This window comes from Platichthys flesus, chromosome 4 (assembly GCF_949316205.1).
Source record: "Platichthys flesus chromosome 4, fPlaFle2.1, whole genome shotgun sequence".
In the NCBI taxonomy this organism is placed as follows: domain Eukaryota; kingdom Metazoa; phylum Chordata; class Actinopteri; order Pleuronectiformes; family Pleuronectidae; genus Platichthys; species Platichthys flesus.
In genome coordinates, this window is record NC_084948.1 from 7,406,899 (window position 1) to 7,430,491 (window position 23,593).

At 41.2% G+C, this 23,593-nt stretch overlaps 1 protein-coding gene across 5 annotated transcripts in view; it reads right to left on the reverse strand.

Moving 5' to 3' along the window:
* Positions 1 to 260: 260 nt before the first annotated feature.
* The window catches only part of LOC133951808 (chloride channel protein 2-like), a 128,601-nt gene continuing 105,268 nt past the window's right edge, over positions 261 to 23,593 (reverse strand). For 2 of the 5 annotated variants that reach the window (XM_062385993.1, XM_062385991.1), the window contains 8 exons: positions 22,808 to 22,919; positions 21,961 to 22,031; positions 21,404 to 21,478; positions 19,883 to 19,915; positions 12,913 to 12,951; positions 11,543 to 11,647; positions 6,493 to 6,579; positions 261 to 4,215 (listed from right to left, as the gene is read on the reverse strand). In XM_062385993.1, the coding sequence (XP_062241977.1) occupies positions 4,021 to 4,215; positions 6,493 to 6,579; positions 11,543 to 11,647; positions 12,913 to 12,951; positions 19,883 to 19,915; positions 21,404 to 21,478; positions 21,961 to 22,031; positions 22,808 to 22,919 (717 nt within the window). In that variant the 3' untranslated portion in view covers positions 261 to 4,020. The remainder of the gene's footprint in view (positions 4,216 to 6,492; positions 6,580 to 11,542; positions 11,648 to 12,912; positions 12,952 to 19,882; positions 19,916 to 21,403; positions 21,479 to 21,960; positions 22,032 to 22,807; positions 22,920 to 23,593) is intronic. The other 3 variants (XM_062385992.1, XM_062385994.1, XM_062385995.1) reach the window with 2 other exon arrangements.

Sequence of the window (23,593 nt, forward strand, 5' to 3'; positions counted from 1 at the left end):
TAACATGAATAATGCAGTATTGATGAAGGACCTTTCATCCAATCAAAATGGAATAAATAGGAACAAATGTGTTATAAAACATCCGACTCTCACTGCTTTAAGATGATGAAGGACAAGATGAAAGCATTTGAAAACAATTGTGACGTTAGTATGTGTCTGAAGTATTAGTAGAAGACAAAAACAGCACTCAGGATCTTCTCCATCTGTTGCTGAGAGGAAAAGAAAGGAAATATAAAAAAAAAAGGTCATCATCACTTGTTCGTTAAAATCTCATTTATTCATCCCTGATATACAAAACAATGTTTCATTTTTTCTGTGTGAAAAATAGCTCTGGATTTTGTTCAGCTCTGTCTGGTTTGACCCTCTGGGTTTGCCGTAGTGGAGGCCTCCAATATGCACAATGCACAGTCCCTATAAGAGTCCTAAGGAGCAGATAACCTTCAACAGCTGATGTGAGGATCAGGTCTTATCAAAATCCCTCAGACTGAAGCAGAGGGCAGAGGGGAGCGAGATCAAACTGAATCGCCATCAGTGCTTTAGTGGTTCTTGTACGAGAGCGCCAGCTACAGTCCATGCAGCAGATTCACCAGACGGTGAAGGTTTCCCAGAAGCCAAACTGAGGAGTCAAAGCCATTTCTCAAAATGAAACTTAGCACCTAAAGGAGGAAACAGTGTCTTTTATATTTTAAAGCTGATTAGTGACATTGTGACAGCTTTTACTGAGGATTCTGGGAAACCTTCCCTTGAAAGCAAGCATCGCTTTATCACACAGGAGCTCCCGTCTGAGCGTCAGTCCGCCTTGTTTACTGTACATACATCTTTTTACACTTTTCAGGTTTCTTTAAAAAAATAAGGTTATCTTGCATTCACGTCATGAATCAAAACTGGGTTACAAAGTGAGATGAACAGCCGTTATTGCACAATTTGATTACCAACAAAATCAATCATTTATAAAAAGCATGAAAAACAACAATTTCTACGTATGATTAATACAGACTAATAAATATATATATCTGCCTCGGTCCACATCTGTCTGGGAGCTAATGAAATTAACCTTTCTGAAATGTCCTTGCAGGGAGGGGAAGGCAGAACAACGACAATCGATGAGAAGCACAAACAAATGAACAGAACCAAATCAGACGAGTGGATCTCGGTCAGGGATGGGTGGGGGGGGGGCAGAGGTGCGTGAAACGACGACAACAGGTTGCCATGGTGACAACTGCACACGCGGACACATCAGCCTCCCTGATTCCACATCGTAGGGATGTGTATGGAAAGTGTGTTCAAAACGATTGGGTGCCGATTCATACTCCTGCTGATAAAGAGGAGGAGGCGATGCAGGCACTTGTGAAATGAACACGTTGCTTAAAGACCACACGCTTCCACATTCAACCACCGTTTGTGGCACAATTACATTTCTTTTGCTTTTCCCATCAGGCAGCCATTGTGAGCCTTCACCCTGTTAGTGTTATTTGCACTTAAGTGTCTTAGCAGAAATGTTTCAGACAGCATGTCAAAAGAAAAACAAGAAAAATACCAACATAAAGGGACAGCATAAAAACCAACATTAAAAATCATCAAATGTGGAAAAAAAATTACAACAAACATCATATAACAAACCCCCAAATCTCTTTCAAAAAGAGAATAGTCAACAATTTCAGATTGGTTAAGACATTAAATTATGATTTTATATTACATGAATGATGTTAAATATATTAATCTGTAAGTATCACGTATACCCACAGACCCCAACCACAGTTTAATTCAGAGACAAGGGATAACGCTCATTGGATGATGGGAAGATGCCAATCAAAGAGAAAGAGAATCAGATGCTATAGGTATAAAAAGAAAAAACACTGTAAGGATATATAACATGCAGACACAAGATGGCAGACGTAAGACAACATCATTCACTCGTCTGTCAAGCTTGTGTTTTTGGTACATTTTGATCATCATGATCTTTACATGCAAAGCCATGCTGATCTAACTGTATGTAATTTAATTTCACTGGCATGTAGCAGGACAGGACAAAGGTAGAGTCCATGCCTCGTGTGCTGAAAACAACAGTGAAGCTGGCCATGAGTGAGGATTTAAGGCAGCTGAACAGCAGCTGAGAAAAGTAAAGGGCATCATTGCCTGGTCCAAAAAGAAACATTAAATAAGAAATACAAAGAAAATCGGAGTGTTTTAAAAGAAGGTACAGTGTGTGGGGTCAGTAGCTGAGAGTAAAACATGGAAGTGGGTGAAGGGATGGAGGACAGGGAAAACGAATCAATGTGCTTCTGTCGAGCTGACGAGCATCAAGCTTTACGCTGGACATGAATTTTTAAATACACAGTACTCATACGTCGTCCATCATGTCAGGATACTTGCTGAATCAGAAACCGTGCTGCCATCTAAACATTAATAGATGGAGTTCCTGGAATAAACCGCCATCCACACCGGGCCAGACGCTGGAGTGTACTGCTCGTCTGTAGTAATGAGCTGGGCCTCCCATTGGTCAACTGGGGCGTTCCAAATGGTCAGACTTAATTTCTGAGTGTTATTGGTCAGTTATGGATTTCGTTTAGAGTTCTTAATGTAAATGGATCATGCCTCAGTTCACTGTGACTACCGGTCAGCATTAATCACGAGGTCTCTGCTTTTGTATCGTCAGCTCGTGCTGCACATGCAGACACTGAAGTCTACCTCAGCCCTACATCATACTGCTGCTGGTGGGGAAGGGGGCGTCTCTAATAGCGATGGGGGTTAGCTAACCCGGCGATCAAAGACAGATTGATGAGCGGGACCAGAGTGGCTGGATAGGCAATGATGTCTTCATTCTTTAAGCCTTCCATTTGCTCCCTCCCCTTCCCTCCCTACCTCCCTCCCCCGCTTCCTGCCCTCTCCGTCCTCCCCCAACCTTCTCTAGAACGGTTATTAAGAGCTATATATAGATAAGCAGAAAACCTCCCCTCTTGGAAAGTCTCCCTCAGTAATGTTTGTGTGCTTTTCTATGCGTCTTTTGTGAAACAAGGCTGTAGCTGCAGCAGGAGAGCAGTGCGTGCATTATGAAAAGGGTCGCCGGTCCCTCGGCTGCTGCCAACAGGCACATCTGCTTGCATAGACTGTACTCTCCACTTCACCATTAACACACACTACTGAAGACATGACAAGTTCAGGGAAAACAGAAGTAATGGAAAATACAGAGATCTATGGCATCTGTCCCTACACCGGTCCAACGCTTAACAGTGGCTCAAACTTCAGTGTGATTTACAAAGACATCAAACCCAGATCCCCTGATCAGTCAGAAATTAAATTATTCAAGCCGATTGAAATGTTTTCTAAAGGCAATTACAAAATCATATAAGAAATAGTCGTTTGCTACCTCGTCGTGAACGATCAGCTGTTTCACAACTCACACACTCACACTTACAGTACACACACACAAACACACACTCACACATTTTTCTTCCTAGTCATCTTTGCTGAATTTCTCGGCTCAAGTGGAAGACTCATTCTGAGGATCACTCATTCAGATCCAGACTTTGATCTGAACTCTTAAGATACACAAGCTAAAAAACAATAATCCCTTTTTAAGATTTCAGCCCAATCCCAGTCCCTTGTTGGAATCGACCAACACGCCCCCCCCCCCCCCCCCCCCCCGCCCCCCCGCCTTCCTAATCCAAATTCTCTCAGCTGTAGGTTCCCAAGAGGAGAATGGATTCAGGGCTGAGGCTGAGTTGGTTTCCACCCTCCTGTGGCGTGTCTGGCTTTGTCAGTGCAAGGGTCTAGGAGAAAGTAGTGAGTGGTTGGTGAAGATGGGGAGAGGAGGGAGGAGATGAGGAGTTAAGAAGGCAGGCGCAGCAGTCTAACTCTTTCCAGAATTAAATATTGATCCTAAACCCTGAGGATTTTTTACTTTTTTTGCATGTTTGTGGCTTTGGGGGATTAAAAGACCTTAATGCCTCACTCCTCCTGCTCTTCCTCCACCTGCTCTTCTTCTTCTTCTTCTTCCTCCTCCTCCTCCTCCACTTTCCCTCACTGTGATTTCTCGTCGGACTCAGAGGGGGTGTGTTCACGGGGCAGCGACATGCTCTTGTGGCGGTCCCACAGCTTGTGGAGCTCGGTGGCCTCGTTCTCGCTGCTGCTGGTGCCACTGTCCCGGAAGCTGGCCAGAGGAGGACGCACCTTCACACCCTTCACCGTCACTGAGCCCTCGATGGCCTTGCGGAGCTGGATGAAGAAAGACAGGCCAGTTAAAGAAGAACCCAAAGATCGGAAATGTTTTGTGGTTATAGCATTACAAAATCCAGCCACCCACCCAGTAACCATTTCATGAAATCTGTCCTGTCTGTATGTGGAAGGCATATCTCGAGAATCGTTCATATTAATGGCTTCAGATAGACCACAACATGCCTCCACACTGGTCCTGTGTTGTCATTCAAGTGTCGAGCCCCTGACATTTAAATCGGACTTGAAACGCCGTCAGTTACATCGGGTCTTAATCCTAAATGTCGGCTGTTATCTTCAGACGATGTGCATTCAGGGACCGTCGGAAATGGTAACATCTGCTAGCTTGGCCACTTCAGATGGATTAGCCTTGAAACACTGTCTATTACGACAACAAGGCACCGATAGCTGATTCTCCAGTTCAGGGTTCTGAGCACAGACGAGCTTCACTGAACTTTGAATAAACAAGTGACAAAATGTGTGGTGCAAGAATCTGTTGCCACTATTTCTGGGGATTTGTAGAATATTATATTTCAAAGGAAAAATAATTATGATTAATATTTTTTTGGGGTCTGAATCAGTTTAATACATAAAATGTGCCAGTTATGTGCAGGGGTCTGCCCACAGAGTGTTATTATCCCATGCTGAATACAGTTTTGACCTTGGTGGCCCCAGTGGAAATGGAACTGCTAACCCTGACACTGCACTAGCCCTGCTCTACAGTGTACGATAATGTCAGGAGTTTATAGTCTGATTCACAGGCCCACAGGGAGTATCTTTCCCATATGAAATGGGTGGCTGGTCATGAAGGGATGTTTTGGTCATATGGTAGGGTGCACCGGAAAGTGAGTCAGAGTGTCTTTGACTCTTGCTGCTGTTTTCGGACACACTTTTTGGAATAAGAGTAGAAAAGAAAGGAGAGGCAGAAATGACTGCATCTTCATTAATCTCTGTGTGCAGCCTTCACACAGCAGCAGCAACAAATAGGCGATCAAAAATGACAACACACTGGGTCAGACCGGCCTCTGCCTCGGCACATACCGCAGTCTGCCTTTTGGAAATGTTAAAGCTCACACTTTGTTAGAGGGGATTAAAAAGCGGATGAGACTACAGCAGCTTCACTTTGGTGAAGTGAGCAGAGGAATTTAGCTTTGATTCCTGCTTGTGTTTCAGTCTGTATGAAACAAATATCACTTATGTACTGTTGTGGTTCTGTGAGCACCACAGACAGAACTTACAATGATGAACTGTATAAATCATTAACATCTGGTCAGGATGATGAACTGTATATCAATATAAACCAATAGTCTTATCTTAGAAGCTATTTTAATGTCCCCCCCCTCCCCAGGTTACTTTATGTTCCCTTTTTCAACCATGTATCCAGTCAGTACATTGAGTGTATATGGCTTCTGAAATAAACATCATTACATTTGAATGTGTAGAGAAACACTGTATAGTTTCCTGAAGAATTTGAAATAATGTCGCTGTGATCCCATCTTCTATTGCTTCCTTTTGGCCGAGATATGTTTGTCTTTTGGAGAGGGTGCATAGTTTGGGTACTACAGATGTTGTATAAAGAAGCATGTCTGAAGGCTGGGAAATAATAAACTCTAATCATGCACAAGAGCATCCCTTTGATTCCTCTCTGCTATATGGACCAGAGAGGCCATGATATAACAGCGTGTCTGTGTGTGTGTGACAGACTGAGAGGCTGCACTTTATCTGCCTCTGCTGGGTTTTTGTTGTCTGCTGGTAGAATGCAGAACAACAACAAAAAAAAGACTAAATGTCAGGGACAAGCAGGCAGCGCTGCACTTAGCAACAATTCTCTCGCCACTTCCTGGCCAATTCACAAAGAGTGAAGGGTTTTCAGTTGATGTGAGGCTGTGCAGCTGGAAGGAGGGGAGCGGAGAGCGGGCAGAGAGACGACACAGAGAGAGACGGCAATAATAAGCAGCCTTTTGTCTGTCACACAACATAACATGCAGAGGGACGAAGAATCGGTGTTGATTGAAATGTCTTTGTGTGAGTGTACAGCGCGGTGACAGAGCTGCTGATGGTGCCGACTGTGGTTTTGACAAAAGCAGCGAATACGCCGCCTGTATAAATAATGACAGTCACGACTTTTTTAGATAAGGCTTGAATAAAGACATTCACAGAAAAATATTAATTTAGATTCATGAGTTACGAAACCATTAAACAACAAATGAGGAGATGACATAAAGGGGCACCGTTATAATGATTTGATAATACTAAACAATTCCTCAGGAAGAATCTTACCTCTTTGAGGGAAACCACCCCAATGAGGCGTCCAATGCTGGTGACGTAGGCGTGGTCGAGGCCCAGCAGCGAGAAGATGGTGTGGGTCTGCAGGAGAAGAGCACAGGTGGTTGGAAAGCAGAACGAACCAGAGACGATTAAGAATGAGGCTCTGTTAGGGAAATGCACCAGTGATTCAATTATCCCTCAATGACAACTTCATTCACAATGGATTCACTTAACTAGTCACACATTCAGCTTAATGGCATACGGTCACTTTGGGAAAGGGGTACACAAATATCTGGGAGGGATCTTTAAGGTTTCGTACTGATTTGTTGACTGCAGATAGGAGCCTGTGAAAGTGATGACCACACATGAACCTCACAGCTGTCTCATGAATAACGTCAGATTCAAATTGTAAATGTTAAAGCACACTCACTGGCATCATACATTTCAGGTCCTGTTTCAATCAACGGCGCTGAAGTCAATTTACATTAGTTTAGTTATGGGCCATAAACTGGTAACTCTCAGAACCGGTCACATCAAAGTATGACAATTGTTTGATTCTGCGAACTGCCGACTGTCAAACCTTTTTGTATCTGTGTTTATCGAATGTGACTCATTATGAACTAATTCCTTTGTCTCTAAAAAACAACATGAATCATTTCTGTGAAATAATAAAAAAACAAAACAATGCTTAAAGGTTGTGTGAATACTGTCAATCACGTCTGTATTCTTACATTTTGTTTGTTAAAAATGAGGGTTTTTATGCTCCTATGACTCTGTTTTGCTTTATTATACACACACATTAGTTCTTCATAGGCTGACCTCATCACTCAGTTTGCCCACTAGAGTCATCAAAGTTTGATTTAATCATATCTTCACCACTAGAGTTACCGCAGGGGAGTGAGGCAGCATGCCTCTAAAAGTAAAAAGATCGGGAGGTTAAAAACTGAAGTGGCAGAGCCGAAAGGTTGCAGGAACTGATGCCAACAGTTTGTTTTTGTTTGTTTGTTTTAGACCCTTTAAGTGATTAATGGGACTTTCTGCTTAGCCAGAACAGACATTTGGGACATTTGAAATTGATCCCAATGTGCGAAAGCTGTGCCAAGGAAAACACCGTTAAGTGTTTTTAGGCAATGACCAGCTGTAATGTAATCCCTCAGAGAGTTCCCCCACAGGAGGATATTGTAGCTGCTCTGGGGACAGTGTCAGCTCTTCTCCATTTCAAGCCATTCACCTACTTCAACTGATTAAACTGATTAAATGCTATTAATAGTGTTTTAGAATCAACTGATCATGTAATCAGAGACAATGCAGACTCAGACCAGCAGGCTTCAACCTCTGTTACATTTGACACTGAACTCATACATAGTGTTTGTTCTCTTTAAACTGAAAAAAACATGGTGTTGGGAGTTGTGGGAAACGTTGTCTTTATTAGAATAGAGCAGCGCCAGTGCCAGACACTACATCTCAATCATTACTCATGAATACTTAAAATGGGTACTGTCAGGCCAAATCACCCAAGTTACAAAATAAAATAAACTTTCTGTGTCTTCCCTGTAGGGTTTAATGAGACACTGTCTCATTATAGTGTGTGTAAATAAATTTACTTTTTGGCTGCGTCTTAATCTCACTGATTAACATGTTATGTCTAGCAGTTTAATCCCTCTCACAATGAAAACTACACTTCAAGGGGAGAATATATCAATATGACAGTTTCTATTCCACATCCAATAAAAGTACTTTTCCTGAGACATCGATACTGTCACACTGGATAATCCACAGAACACACTATCAACACCTTTTATTTGGACTAGATTCAATTGAAGGATTGGACATTGATATTTACTTTCTGCTCCTTAATTTTCACTGGAGTCTCTCAAAACTTAAATTGCGACAAATGCCATCCTCTTACACTCAGTTGTATCTGACTGAAGGAAGATATCTCGCACCGATATGAGTTTCATTTTTCACCTATTTATCTCAGGGCCATTGGAGAAATGAATTTTTTTAAAAAGTGAACAATGCACATGTTTCCACAGGGGGCATGAGGGGTCACCAAATATTCCAATGAAATTCAAAAAATACGGGAATCATATTCTATGCTTTTGACACTTATCAGGTGTCAATCCAGTTAAATGTACAATATGTAACTTCGGCCACTAGGGGTCTCTCAATGAAATCAGTAACAAAAGAGCTAGTTTGATGATGTCGCGAAGCAGCATTATATCTCAGCGGTTGTTTTCTTCACCAATAAAAAATGATGAGATAATGTATAAAAGATATATTCTTGTTACGCAGCAAATGACAAGAGTGACCAAAAGAAATGTCCTGTTACCTAATGTAAGTAGATAAGCAAACAAAATATATAACATAGATGTTTTTTAGATAATTTAATCAACAAATACATATTATATCTTTAAACCTATGGGAGTTCTCCGGCCAAACTGCAAACTGCTCTCCACCTCCATCACTAAAACACTGTCTTCAGTAATCATTTTCCAGAGTTATTAGTTATGTAACTCAAACCTTTACTGGGTTACATGGTTTACTCTCATTAGTCACTGATTTGCATTGAGTTATTTTGAGTGAACCAACACTATGATATTTATTTTAATTTTGAAATCAAACTAATTTGATCAAAACATTCCTGAGGACTAGGGGAATTATGGAAGTGAGGTCTGCTTTGACTCCTGTTAGCCACTACTTCAAATGAACTGACGGCGGCCCAAATGCAAAAAACCAAGAGCAACATATTGCTATGTAAATATTCCACATAACATTTACAAAAGGGCCTGCAGACAAATGCGCAACAACAAGAATAGTAAATGGCATTTGGTTAAATGGTAGCCAGATTCAGAGTGGCCTTCCTAAAAGAGTGGGGCTCAGATGCAGAAAGAATAACTCTCACACACACATTCACACACATGCCTGTACACAGCGCCGGCCGCGATGGAGGGGGGTTTAGTTTAATATGCTGAAGGAGATTGTGCGTGGTATTGGCTTTTGGCAGTGTGCAGTGGAGGAAGGGGAGCGAGATGGATTGGTGCAGGATCCCTCTCTTAAATGTTTAAAGAGTATTCACATAAAACCCGGTGGACAACAGATGGAGAGGGGGTGGGGCAGCGCAGGTAGCATTATGAATGGAAGACGTCAGGCGCTGCCACAGCCGCTGGCGAGCTAGAAAGTCAGTGTGGGTGTTTGTGTGCGTGCTAGGTAGGAAGAGTGACTGTGTGGGTATGTGAAGTTTTTAAGAACTATATCCAGAGTCCTATTAGGCAAGACTAGCCCCTTAGCAGTCAGCAATTACCAGAGATATTAGTAACATGAGAGCTGACAATAAGGGACTGGTCCAGTCAGAGCTTATTATTTTGGGTGAACAAGACCAGTTCTTTAGATCAACGAATGACACTTTCAATAGTCACCAGGACATTTAAACTACAATGGAATTACCAGTCAAATAAATAAAAAAAATACTTCAAAAGATTGGTGACTGCCCCGAACTAAGATTGGCTGGTTAAGACTTTGTTTTAGGTCACAATTAGGTTTAGGTTTAAGGATAAGGATTGGGTTAAGGCATTTCTTTGTGATTATTGAGGATCAAGGGGACAAGTGTCAATGACTTCTACACAACTATAGATTACTACCATGTTATCATGTTCCTTCAAGGTAACACCAGGAGAACAAGGAGAATTGAAGTGTTAAAGTCAAGTTTGCCTCAGATATACACCTCAAGTTCCATGTATTACATAATGTTTTCAGTGTGAGAAGAAATGTTTTTATTGTAAAAATGCTGAATATGATATTAATGAATGATCTTAACCTTCCACCATGGACTCTTGCACCCACAGGCCAGTAGCACTTTAGAATATTCATGAACTGTACGTAGTAAGCAAAGCTCTATGAATAAGTAATATAATACAAGTGAAGTGGACCATGTTATACAGATGATGCTGCACCTGCTCTTTCTTCATAAACAAACCTGAGAGAAGTTTAAATCAGTAAGAATTATGTGGTGGGTTTGTGGACCTCGATTTTTGCGCATTTTGCCCTGGAATTAACGAGCTTACTGCTGGAGTGCTCCTGGTACAAGCTAATGCCAAGCCGGAGACTCGATGCATGTAGAAGTGGAATAAAACTGATTCTATATCGGCCATATAATTATAAAGCAGTGTTGATGATTGCTCACTGACACACAGCCGATGCATGATGTAACACATGCACCTTTAGTCACGTTACCAATCAAGCTGGCTGAGTTCATATCGGACCAATATGCGATATAGTTATTGGACTGGTAGATGTGTAGTCTAAAGGGTTAATTTGTTATGCAAACAAATGTTTTATTCCAGCAGTTAGATTATAGGTTTTCTCTGATCCTTTTTGTTGTACTGTACTAAACACCTTAACTTAAAATAACTTTATCTCTGACGTTAAGTGTGTCATTGTGGTCAAATAAATCCTCTTTATTGCAGGATAATGATCTGCTTTCAATCATTTTGTAATTACACATTAAGCAAACAAAAACTATCTAGAACTATGGCTATTAATACCTTTCAGCTCACAACATAGTTTTTTGAAAGTCTACTCCTACTCAACTTTTCTGTCTTTTATTAAATCCTAGAATATTAATATCTAACACTGTATTGATGGTGTGGTCAAACTTCATTCTACGGTTGTATCAGTATGATCTGTTTCTTTTGACTATTTTAAATCATATTCTGTGTGTCTTTACTTTTATGTATCTTGCTGACTGCCTATTTCTGACTTAATGTAAATTATTTTGAGCTGCCTTGGCGTTTGGCCTTGAGAGGCAGTGCTGATGCACATGATCCAGTAATTGAAGGTGTTATACGACAGGAATCACAATCTATCAAAATCAGAGTCATGAGGGACACACACACACACACACACACACACACACACACACACACACACACACACACACACACACACACACACACACACACACACACACACACACACACACACACACACACACACACACACACACACACACACACACACACACACACACACACACACCATCTATATGTATTTACAGTCATACCTTATGCAGCGACGTACGCTCCACCAGCTGGAATGGTGCAGGGTCGATTTTGCAGTTGCTGAAGTTGACCTGCTCATCAAGCTGCTGCTCCTCCCACTCTGCAATCTGAATGTCACACAGAGGAATAAAGGAAAGGGTGATGAAAATAAAACATCACTATACGTTTAACAACAAAAGAAGGAACACGAGATCTGTCACCTTCAACAGGTGAAGGTGACAGATCAATCAAATAAACTGCACCATCGGATCTGAGATGAAACTGACTTAAATTTCATCTTTAATAAGATGTTGACTGACAGTTTTACAGCTTGGCTTGTTCGGCCAAACATTCACTTTTCTGACTAACTGTAAACTGAGTGACAGAGTGTGTAGCAGTTATTAACAGACAACGTCTATATGTCTGGTGTCAGGCATCAAATAATCCCAAACCACCTCCTAACAAATCACCTCCCTCTGATAGACAATCAATGGACCGGACATTACACTGAACGACGCTATAAATCATATGGGACCTACAACATGAAGAACTGTGAGGAAGGTGAATGGCGAACCAGAGAGGGAGACGTAGTGAGACACGATGACACGCTAGACATACTGCCTGAGAGGTGAATGATGAGTGAGACTGGGAGAGAAAAGAGGGGATGGAGGTTGAGAATGTGAGGAATGTGCGGCTGACAGAGAGGAAATGAGAGGTGCTGTTGATGGATGAATTATGAATGATGTCATATCCAAAAATATAAGACTCCAGGGTAATCTCTCTTTCTTGGGCTATTGAGGAACCCGAAAAGCAGGGAGTGTCAGAGCGCGATGGCATCAAGTGCAGGCTGAGGTACAAGTGAAACCAATCTGACGGTTTTGAAGATGGATACCAAGTATCCAATGTGCTTGATAACAGTTATAGAAAAAAAGTTTAGTCATATTCTATCTTTTTCTGAAGGCCTTTACACAGCGGAGGACAAATAAACACAAACTTGTGAGAGGCAGTCTGGCATCACAACTAATCATAGTGGCAGTGATGCAGTTTTGTTTTCACACTTTTTCCAAATAAAAACTTTTAAATGATTGGTTGATGTTCTCCTCTTCTTCACTCAACCAAAGAGGAGGACTTTTCATTTTTATATATAAAACAAGAATTTCCCCACATCATAAGGGTTCTGAAGCCTTTATATTAATCCACATCCAAATCTAGACCCCAACAAAAGCGGAGCCAACATATTCTTCTTCTTGTTGGCAAACAGAAGTCACATCATCATGGCAAATCAACATTTCTTCGAAACCTTCATTATTGAACCTCATAAGCTTGTAAATGGCAAACATAAATTTCTCCTTCATGATTTCACCAACACATCGCTTAGGACCGTCCATCTTACCTCTCTAATGGTCATGTCGTCCTCCAAATCTCCATCATCCTGCACAGAGTGAGGAATGGGAGATTAGTCAGTACAGAAAACACAAAGTACAAAACACAAATACATGAGCTGTGATGAAATAAACAAATGTTGTCCGGTTTATAATCTGGATAAACATTAACTAGACCTTTTCAGTTGTGGTAAAAGGACACATTGAAAAGACATTATCACTCATGCATCACATCATAAACGTTCTACGGTGCCACAGTGCTGAGACTGATGGACTGAAATGGAATGAGTGACTCAAAGCGCGACTACAGTACATTTAATGAGTGCGGGGGATGTGATGTATGAGAAGACAGAACAGCTGATCATTATAATCAAGGATCCTCCGCGTTCTAACTGCCCAGCTGACAAGATTTGACATGCTGGAGTCAAACTACCAACCCTGTTCTTTACTCAGAGGCAAAGAGAACACTGCAGAAGTCCTGGAAATGAACAGAACAAACGAGTGTGTGTGAACGTCCCAACGGCGTGTGTATGCAACTCTTTATGAGTGTGATGGGCAATGAAATTATATTTTAAAGTGTTAGGTCATGTGCCTGAGTACAGGTATTTATCTTCTCAGGAATGATGCACATCTGCATGCGAGTATTAGAGAGAGACAGAGAGAGAGAGAGAGGCAGAGTGTGCATGTGACCCCGGGGCATGATGGGAGCCCTGAGCTCATTTATCCTTATCGCTGTGGAGGCTGACTTGTCGGTAACCCTAGAAACTGTTGCCAAATGGAAGCAAAGAGGTAGCATTAAGCAGACAGAGGCCTGTAATGCCTGGAGATGATGAGACAAATTACACAGGCATATGCAAATCGGCACACATGCACACATACACACATACACACACACACACTGCACTTTATCACTGCTGTCTCACTGATCATTCTGCTTGTCACACAACACAAGGGTACTCTGAATGTCACCAAGAGTCACTGTTTTTCCAGGGTCAGAATGTAAACTAAAGAAAAATGGCAAGATCAAATCACTTTATGTGTGTTGCTTGTGGAAGGAGGGTTTTTTTCTAAGACAAAGACAGAGAAAAGGAGACAGGGGCAAAAGAGAGGGAAAGAGAGGGAGAGGTAGATGGAGCGGTGGGGAAAGAGAGAGAGATTGTTTAAAATAGGTGATTTCAGAGAGATTAGCTGCTCTATTAAGAGAACAAATCTCTGTTTCTAGATACATCAGTGAGGTAGAAATGTGTGTGCGTGTGCGCAGGCATGTGTGTGACTGTGTGTGCAGTGAGTAAAGTTTGTGAGTCTGAATGTGACAGTGAAATCAGAGGAACTGTGTGGGCATATTCAAATGAGATTTGAAACAGTGGCAAGTGTGTGTGTGTGGGTGCAGAGGGCTGACAATAGGCTGATGAAGCTGTAATGCTTGCAGAGCTGTTTCTGTGACCAGACGAAGATTAAAAAGGTCTGCTTCCCTTCCTTTACTTTCCCCCCTTCTCTTGCAGTGATCCATCTTTACTTCCATCCGGTGGCCAGATCATCCAATCAGTGGCAACCCTCCAAGACTGGGTCAGCAGGGAACAATCTACCACACCGCCGCATCACCGACACAAACTGTAGGACTATGAAGTCAGCTAAAGCTATTTTGAGGAGTATGACTGTGGAAGTTTGGATAAAGATGAGCCACCTCTCTGGGACAGTGCCCTCTTTATTCTGGCTACTAGTTAGTAGATTGAAGGGCTGATGGTGAGAATTTTTTTTACACTTTCAATTTTTGCTGAAGTGAAGGCTCAGCATACTTTCTTCTATTCTAAATCTAAAATCTGCCTCTGGTCAGTTCACAGGGTCAGTTCGTCCAGGATTACACAACATACTACACCACAGTTTTTCTGGGAGGCAGAGAGTCTCAGCTTTTTGTGGGCAGGCTTTGAAGTCTGCTCGTCTTTAGATTCTCCAGCCGTCCCAAAACAATGCAAGTGAATTGAACTTAATCAGCAAAGTTAGACTCCTTCATGCACAGCATTCAAAAAAATGTCTCCATAAGTGCTGACAAAGTTATGCTCATAAATCAACAACAAAAAAAGTAGATCAGAGAGCTCTGAGAGGCTTGACTGAGTACTGGACAAAAGTTATGGCACCATGTGAAATGTAAGTCGGATCAAAGATTTTAGTTTTTTCCTCTGAGGACTATGAAGGTCTATCCAAAATATCACAGCAATCCATCCAAGATCTAAGATATTGCCATGACAAATAAGCTGATGTTGGCGCTACAGGCAAAGTTAGATAGTCATGAGCATACTGGGTCTGGTAACCACGATCTGTGCAAATTTCAGTTCACAGTCAGGAGACTTCAAAGTATTTGAATGCCTTGAGGAGCACTTACTAAATTAAATTATAGTGGGTTGCCAGCAGGAATCTCAGTGACAAATAACTCCTAAGGCCAGGGAAAACTAACCACAACCATCTGCATTGCAGGAAACCACTGAATAGTACATGATACAAATAAGTTCTTGAACTTATTGTAATGTTTATTCTTTTACAGTTGGTGGGTTTATTAGAAGTATCTCTTTCTGTTTAATCTCTACAAACAGGGACGGACAGCATTTTCTGTGTGTGTGTGTGTGTGTGTGGGGGGGGGGGGGGACATTTTGCAACAAAGGACCCAGGCTGGATTCAAACCTTAACGGTAGTGGTAGGACTCAGCCTTCCTATGTGGAACATGCTGTACCAATGTGAGCCACCGGGACACCCTGACATTAGCATTCATAACAGAATGTCCATAAATATGGTGCACCTGGATGCCAAAAACACTGAAATGTGTGTAATTGGCCTCAGCAGTTCGGCTCCAGATGTCACAACGACTCAGCTCATTATCTCTTGGCCCCATCTATAATTGTGAAATTCTGCAGTTATTTTTCATGATAATGTGGGATAAACCAGTCAGACCCAGGGTGGAATCCTGTTTCCTTTGGCTTGGCCAAATTGCTAATGTCAAACCCTTCATCTCAAGCTATTCCTGCTTTCCTTCACATTATTTTGAACATTCCTCACCAGAGCTGTAATAGGCTCTAAGATGTGCTGATCATAAGCTTATCCATCAATTTCTTTGACTGATTTCTCAATATGTATAAAATAAAAGACTAAACCAGTCTGCTGTTTGTGTCCCTGGCTTTTGAGGGGGAAACTGATGCAGCGAAGTGTGAACAGCCAAACAGTTCGCCTGAATTAAGTTAGGGAAACTAGAAAGAGGGTTCATTACACACAAACAAACAAAAAATTGTTAATGCCACAAGTAAAGAGGGCACAAATACCACAGCTCGTCTGTTCTCTCCTGCATCAAGCGACTGTTCTTCATGTAAGTGCGTATGTATGACAAGAAAGATGCACACACATTCTCCAAGAAACCAAAGAAAACTCCAGAAGAATAAGCCCACATCATAAATAAAGCATGGAGACGAGATACAAGAGGGAGGGAGAAAAAAATAATGAGAAAAAAAGTGAGGAGAGACTGAGAGGCTGGGCGGCATTATTTCTCTCAAACCGACTGATGTCATTTACCCTCCATCAATATTTCACAGCCTAGATGGAAGGATGGGTCGGGAGGGGAAGAAAGGAGAGATGACAGAGATAAAAAAAAAAGGGGACGGGCTTTAAAGAAGTGGTAAAGATGGACGAAGAGCGTGAAGCCGATCTCCCGAGATGAAACTGGAACCAGGAACAAAAATACTGTGAGAGTGCAGCTGAAGGAAGAGGAAGGAGGGAAAGCAATAACTTGATTTCTCTTCAGCTGTGGGGAAGTGTGAAGTCTTGGGAGAAGAAAAAAAGAAGAAAAGATAGATTTTTTTGTACGTATTCCTACTCGGGCCCAAAGAGCCTCGAAGGACTCAGAGCAACAATGTAATCAGGATTTCTTCGCTGCCTCGTGCAACAGAAAACAGGTCCATTGGCTCATGGCACTGTAAATGCAGACACACACACACACCCCCAGTGCTACAGGGGTTCAATACTTAGTAGCTCACTGCAAGGGCTAATAACACATCATCTGTCTCAGCACTGACCATATCATTTTCCCCTTTACACTTAACAAATCACTGGAATTTATTGAATTGCAACAATTGCAATCAGTGGTAGATGAGTGCCACTGGATGTACATGCAGTGAATAAAATCAGACATAACAATGGTGGCATCTCAATCGCATTCTGCAAAGGTTATGCCTAAATCGGTACTAAGATTTATTTTGCATGTCAGATGCTAGAACAGTTTTTTGCTGAAGGAACTGATTTCATATTTATCTCAGGAACTAAAAGGTTTCATCTAAAAACAAGGGTGCAGGTTGGTTCAGATGTGGCCATAAAGGCACTTATTTGTGCTAGTTAAACACAATTGTACCACTCCAGAAAATAACTTAATGTTGAATTTTAATGTTATTGTGATAATTTCACATCGTCACCAACATGTGGGGGCAGGAAGTAGCCACCATAGAACGGCCTGGAAGGAGTAAGAAAGATCTAAAAACTAGGATAGGGTGATTTAAACATCCCCTCAGATGTAACGGAAAAAAAACTTATGATAAAATCTGAAGATAAAGATACATGGAGACTTCACAGTCTGACCACACAAAAGAGGGGCCTTTCACAGATTTTCTCCAGTCTGGTCTGAAGAGGTTTATTTTGATTGCTGTCTAATAGAAGCATATTAACCCTATTGCACAGTGTTGGAGCAGGAGTTAGCCCAGGTATTCTACCATCCAACATTATCCTGTCTAAATCAGTTCAGTTCAATAAATAAAATAACTTGAAATATAATGTATTTGATATGTCTTATTCACCTTGAATTTAAGTTCCTACAGAGTATTATAGTCTCCATGGTCTTGCAGCCACAAAACTAAACTTGACACTTCCCGCTTGCCTTCTCTGTTTCTGATCTTACACTTTTTAAGAGTTCGTCTGTCTACTGCTTTGTAATTGTAAAGCATGGATTGCATTAAGGTCATAGGTGTAGCACAGCTGAAGCTAAACAGAACAACACTCATCCACCTAAATCATCACTAAAGCTCATGCAAGAGCATCAATGAAACAGTCAAAGACATTCAAGGTGTACTGATTGATTGTCTATGTCAATTCATGCATTTCATAATGTTTAATAAAACTTTCCTAAAGTTGAAAGTGATTCTGGTAGATGCCATTAGCCCTTGGGTGGCAGCGTGATTTTCGCCTTATAAGTAACTGATGAAAAGGCACCAAACATCCTTTCATTCATTGTTCACTTTTCTGATGGTTTATTTATGATGCATCTCCAGAACCAGCCTGTTAAACTTGAGTAGTCTGTGCAGCAACCACAGGAGCAGGCAAGAAATAAAGTCTAGCTTGGCTACGTTTTCACAGCCGAGCCAATTAAATGAGCTCTATAGATGATTCAATGAAATGAAATAATAGAAAAACTACACGCCGCGTTATTACAGTCTACATCCTCGGTAAGGTCTCGTGCTGCTGATATTCTCAACCTAATGATGCTATTCATGAAGTCAGTTGATTGTACAATTCGTTACAGTTTACCAATTACGTAACCTTGCCACAAAAGGAAAATTGGCTACATTAACCATATACATACATTCAAGAACAAGAATGCTCTGGCTCTTAAACAAATCGCACTATGCCTCTGGTTAAGGAGCCAAAGTGCTAAGGGGACTTTCTGTCTGGTCATTTCCGAAAACTGCCATATGGATGTTAAACTAATTAAGCTGGATATGGTGCTAATGTTGAAAAACCTTTTAGAGCCATTGGACGAATTTGATGGGAACAATGCCTGATCTGAGAACATAATGTTGCCAGTGTTTTCCCTCACGAACAAGATTAAGACCACAGAGTCATTTATCAGCTGTACACCAATGGTTTGTATGCAGGCCCTGAAGCAGTAGATGAGGAATGATCAGACACGGCTCTGTACTTGTGAATGATTGAAAATGTGTACAGATTTCAATAACCATCACTGACGTGTGAAACTAATGGAGCCCTTTAAGTGCCCCAAGTCTAAATCATTAATTGTGCTAATAGAGTTACACTGACACAACAATGACTGAGAATCTGAAGGAAGAGGAGTGTGGTCATGTATTATGTATATATTCAAGTGATGTTGGGGACAAACCTTTCCATTAGGGGCTGTGGTAACATATGAAACAAGCAACATGGTAGAAAAAACCACTGAGGGTAACACTTTACACCAGGCCTTTTGAGATAGTTTTCTTTTGATCACCTGGCTCATGTTTTTTGTATGTCGCAACCATTTTTTCAGGTGGAAACTACTGTGATGTATGCAGCTGTCAGTCAATCAGTTCAAGGAAATGGACCCTTCATTAAAAAAAAAGTATAGATGTGCAAATATTACAAATTCTTTCAAGTCAGTAGAAAGGTGCGAGTGGTTTTGGGAAAAGCTACTAACTAGGAAGTCTGCTCCAGGCAGCGCTCTGGTAGTAACGAGCGAGTGGGAAAAGTTACTTTAAGTTTGTTCATATCAGTATTAAGTGCAACGCTGCTCCTGTGACTTTGTGAAATGATAAGTCTAGGGACTTAAATTGATTACAATTTTCATTGTAGTTTATTATTCCTTAGAAAACAGAAAAAAAGATGGTTAACATATAACTGCTGACGTTCTTTTAAACTACGAAATCAGAGTTTTGACTCAAACAATAACAAATTAAAATTGTGAGATTAATTAAACATGTAACTTTGTATTAAGGTACTATGGGTACCACTAAAGTCCTGTATTGTGTTGTGCAGCATACACTTGGTGCAATGTTTGGTTCCTACCAAACTGCAAAAACAAATCAGCATCCATATTCACAGTAATAATGCCTTTAACACACATTAATGCCATTCTCTGAAAAATGGCATAAAGTCTGGATGGTTAAAACAGTAGATCAGAACAAAGCTGTGGCAATGCTTATCAATATTGCCATTAACAACAAAGGTGGTTAACATGCTCACCCCAGAGAAACTCTTTAGGCTGGGTGGTGGCTCCTAGTGAATGAAATAGCATATTATGTGACGAGTGAAACAATTTCATTATTATCAATTTGAAAACTGGTTTGATGTGAAAAGCTGGATTATAAATAAATCATTGATGCTAATAAGCAACCAACTTCAAATGTGGGGACACATTCGATCTGAATGCTTGATTATGTAATGCTTAATAGTGTTTGATTTTCCAAAACAGATGTTGTCGGATCATTTGTCATGCAACGCTGGATGATCTCGTATCGAGGAATCATTTGTCTCAATTCGTAATCAGACGCTCGTTTCTATGATTGACATGCGTTGCTGCCGGAGCAGAGGCGGTTGCTGGTAATTGGACAGCAGGCGACATCCCAGTTTGTGATGATGTTTTCCAATAGCTCCCAAGACTTCTCATGCATCATCATTTCATCTGCACGATTGCTGGATCTTTGTCGTTCAAATACCTGCCTGGTCCTAATGAAGAGATATGATCCTGATATTTAATGCTGCATGCACGGACAAACTCGCCCCGGTATGGTCCTTCCCCCTCCCTCCCCTGAACATTAAAGACGAGGTGTAACCCAGGGTCTTTCATCGGTTACAAGAAAGGTAATGGGACTTTGGGTCACTCCAGGAACAGGAAGGGCCCTGCTCTGGGAGGCAGTCACTGATGGACGCCTCGGGTGACACAGCAGATGATGGACAGCACAGCATGCTTGGTTGAACATCCTCGTCCTTTTAGACCACTTGGCCATAACTCAACCACATTTGAACTGTACGGTGACAGTAGGTGATTCCAACCTGTTCAAACTGCTTCCCCGAGGGAGATCACAGGTTGGAGAAAAGCTCAATTTGATTGGACTTCAGGAAGCTCATTTGGAGTTAATTAAAATAACCAAATGAAATTCACAAACAGCGCTCAAAAATAATGGTAAGATAAAAATGTCAAAGAGCAGTGTAACAGAAGACATTCAAATTAAGAGTGTCAGGGTCAAAATAAATGTTTATGGAGACCCAATGTATTTAAATGGGAATAGATTATAGATTATAAAATAAATGATCATATTAAATACATATAGAAATAAAAGAATGTCACCATGAAGTAGCAAAACAACAAAATATATTATTAAAATATTGTTGATTATTGCAATAAGCAGAGATGTATTTTTAAAAGGTTATGGAATCATTTTATGCAATTAAGGTGATCAAGTGGTCTCTTCAACCTTACCAACCATAGGACCAATGGAAACTGATTAAACTGGATGGATCCTAGGCTTAGTCAATGTCATGATAAACTAGAGGCATGAAAGGTCAGTGGGCGGGTTTACAGGCTGGACGAGGATGAGGATGTTCAACGCTTTTTGGCACAATGGCACGGTTGCTGAACCCGGCCATCGGCATTTGGGATTAGCCCTGGAATGGAATGGCGGGGTGACAATCAGTTGATTGGTTGATGAACCTGTTGCCTGGTGGATTTCAGGCATTTGGGCAGCCCTGATCGGTGGCTCTTACCACGACAGATATCCTGACTCGTTTGGGCATCTTCCTGAGCTCAGGAGACGCGGGGCTCTCCATGTTGTTGTTTCTCTTCCAGATGATCAGAAATAAGCACATGACGTTAACAACAACCTCATTGTCTTTTTTACTAAGCAAAAATAAATGTTTTTTCTTGCAGCGCCGATTCACTGCAATGCTGGGAACAAAATAAACTGAAGCCTTAGTTGTATAAAACCAGCCTTAAGCAGGATGGTGCAGGAGACTTGTCTTTAAAGCCTCGCAGGATGCAAGACTGAGACAAAGTAGGAAAGGATTTATGTTGAGGCTGAGATACCGTGAGAGTGTGTGAGAGAGTGTGTGAGTGTGTGTGGGAGGTGCTGTACTGTGGAGTGTGAAGGACTGTATGTGAGAGATAGCATAGGACTCTGTGGGTGTACAGAAAGTGTGAATGACAGAATGTGAGCCACAATGATGTGTATGTATGTGCGTGTGTGTGTTTGTGTGGGTGTGTGTGGATGTGCGTGTGTAACGTTGGCATTGTTAATGGGTGTATTCGAGGACATGACTCTCACCTCCAGGGCCTCTGTGTCTGGACTGGCACAAAACAGGTTCTTCAAAGCAATGCCCGAGTTATCCTGTGAATCTGAAAGTGACACAGACACATATTGCAACCATCAGACTTCCCTCGTCTCAGTCAGTGACTGTGTATGAAGATGACATGGAAACTCCTGTAAAGTGAAGTCAAAGCATTTTTATCTCTCCCTGGTGGCTGGCTGCAGTAAAGGTCCAGACCTCCTCATTCTCCTTTTAGCAGATGGGAATTGATGAATGCATTCTTCCAGGAGATGGTTTCCATCATTTCAAGTAGTTTTATCGCGCTGCTTGTTCAAGTGCTAATTCTTGACTGAAAATGTTGTCATTGTGATTTGTTTAATTCTATAATAAGAAGGTAAGGTGTCACGATTGACAGCTGAGTTTGACTTGTTATAGGTTTGATTGCAGAGGTTCTCTACCAAATTACAATACTTTGGCTTTATTTTTGTACAGTGGAAGGAAGTGGAGACATATTCTCCATCTTTATTTCTAGCAGCCTCCATTGAGACTGAATGAAAAACATAACTCAATATCGTGAAGACTGCAAATGATATCTGGAGGAAATTTCCCCATAGCTGTGAATGATCTCAGAGGCAAGGACAGGCAGACTTACAATGTAAAGTCTTACCCATATTAAAAACACCTAAATAAACAGGTTTCTGACTAGAATCATCAATGAAAAACAAGATCAACAAGCTAGCAGATATTCTGTGCTCCAGATCTACCGCGTTTCCTGTCTTAACGACTTTTTCTGTTTAGTGTTTGAAAACTGTCTTCGATGTTTGTGTGTATGTGTGTGTGTTTGTGTGTGAATGTGTGTCTTACTGGTTGGGATCTCAGTGGGTCGCTCAACCACAGACGCTCTCTTCAGAGCAGGTTTGAGGGGCTTCTGAGGTATTGGTCGTGTGGGACTGAAGGATGATTCCTCAGTAGAGATCTATGTGCACACACACACATACACACACACAAACACAAAAATGAGAAACAACACTTAAAACTCCCAATGGCAGTCCTGCTTTAAACATCAAATTCTTCATCTTACTGGGGACTCATTAGACAAATGGATGTTCTTCCACTGAGTGATGAGATGGAGGGAAATCAAAAGAAGGAAAGATAAAACACCCTTACTAAAAGAAAAAGAACATAAAGAAAGAGGAGGAAAAAACAGCTGGAGAGACGGAGGCAGCTTCAGAGCAAAGTGTTCTCATGTTGGCCTTGATGTAACATTTCATGAGTCTAATGACTTCCCATTCTTGCGTTATATTGCATGACCTAAAAAACATTTTCCTTGGTTACTTTAATACATTTCTGAATTGTGAGAACATTTTAGTTTCAATCATAAAATGCTTCACAGATCAAATGCTTGCATGAAATTAGTCAGTGATATATTCAGCTGTAACTCTGTAAAGTCAGCCATAAGTGAATTCAGAAATATTCTTGATACACTAGGCTGGTATTTTACTCTCAATAATTGGACTCCAGCAAACTGGAGTATCTGTAATAATATTCTGACTATTTATGAATTAAATCTTTTTTATCTTCTGCAAAGGGATTCTGAAATGAAAGAACAGAAGGGTTTGTTGTTTCCTTGTCTGCTTTAAAGGCGTAACA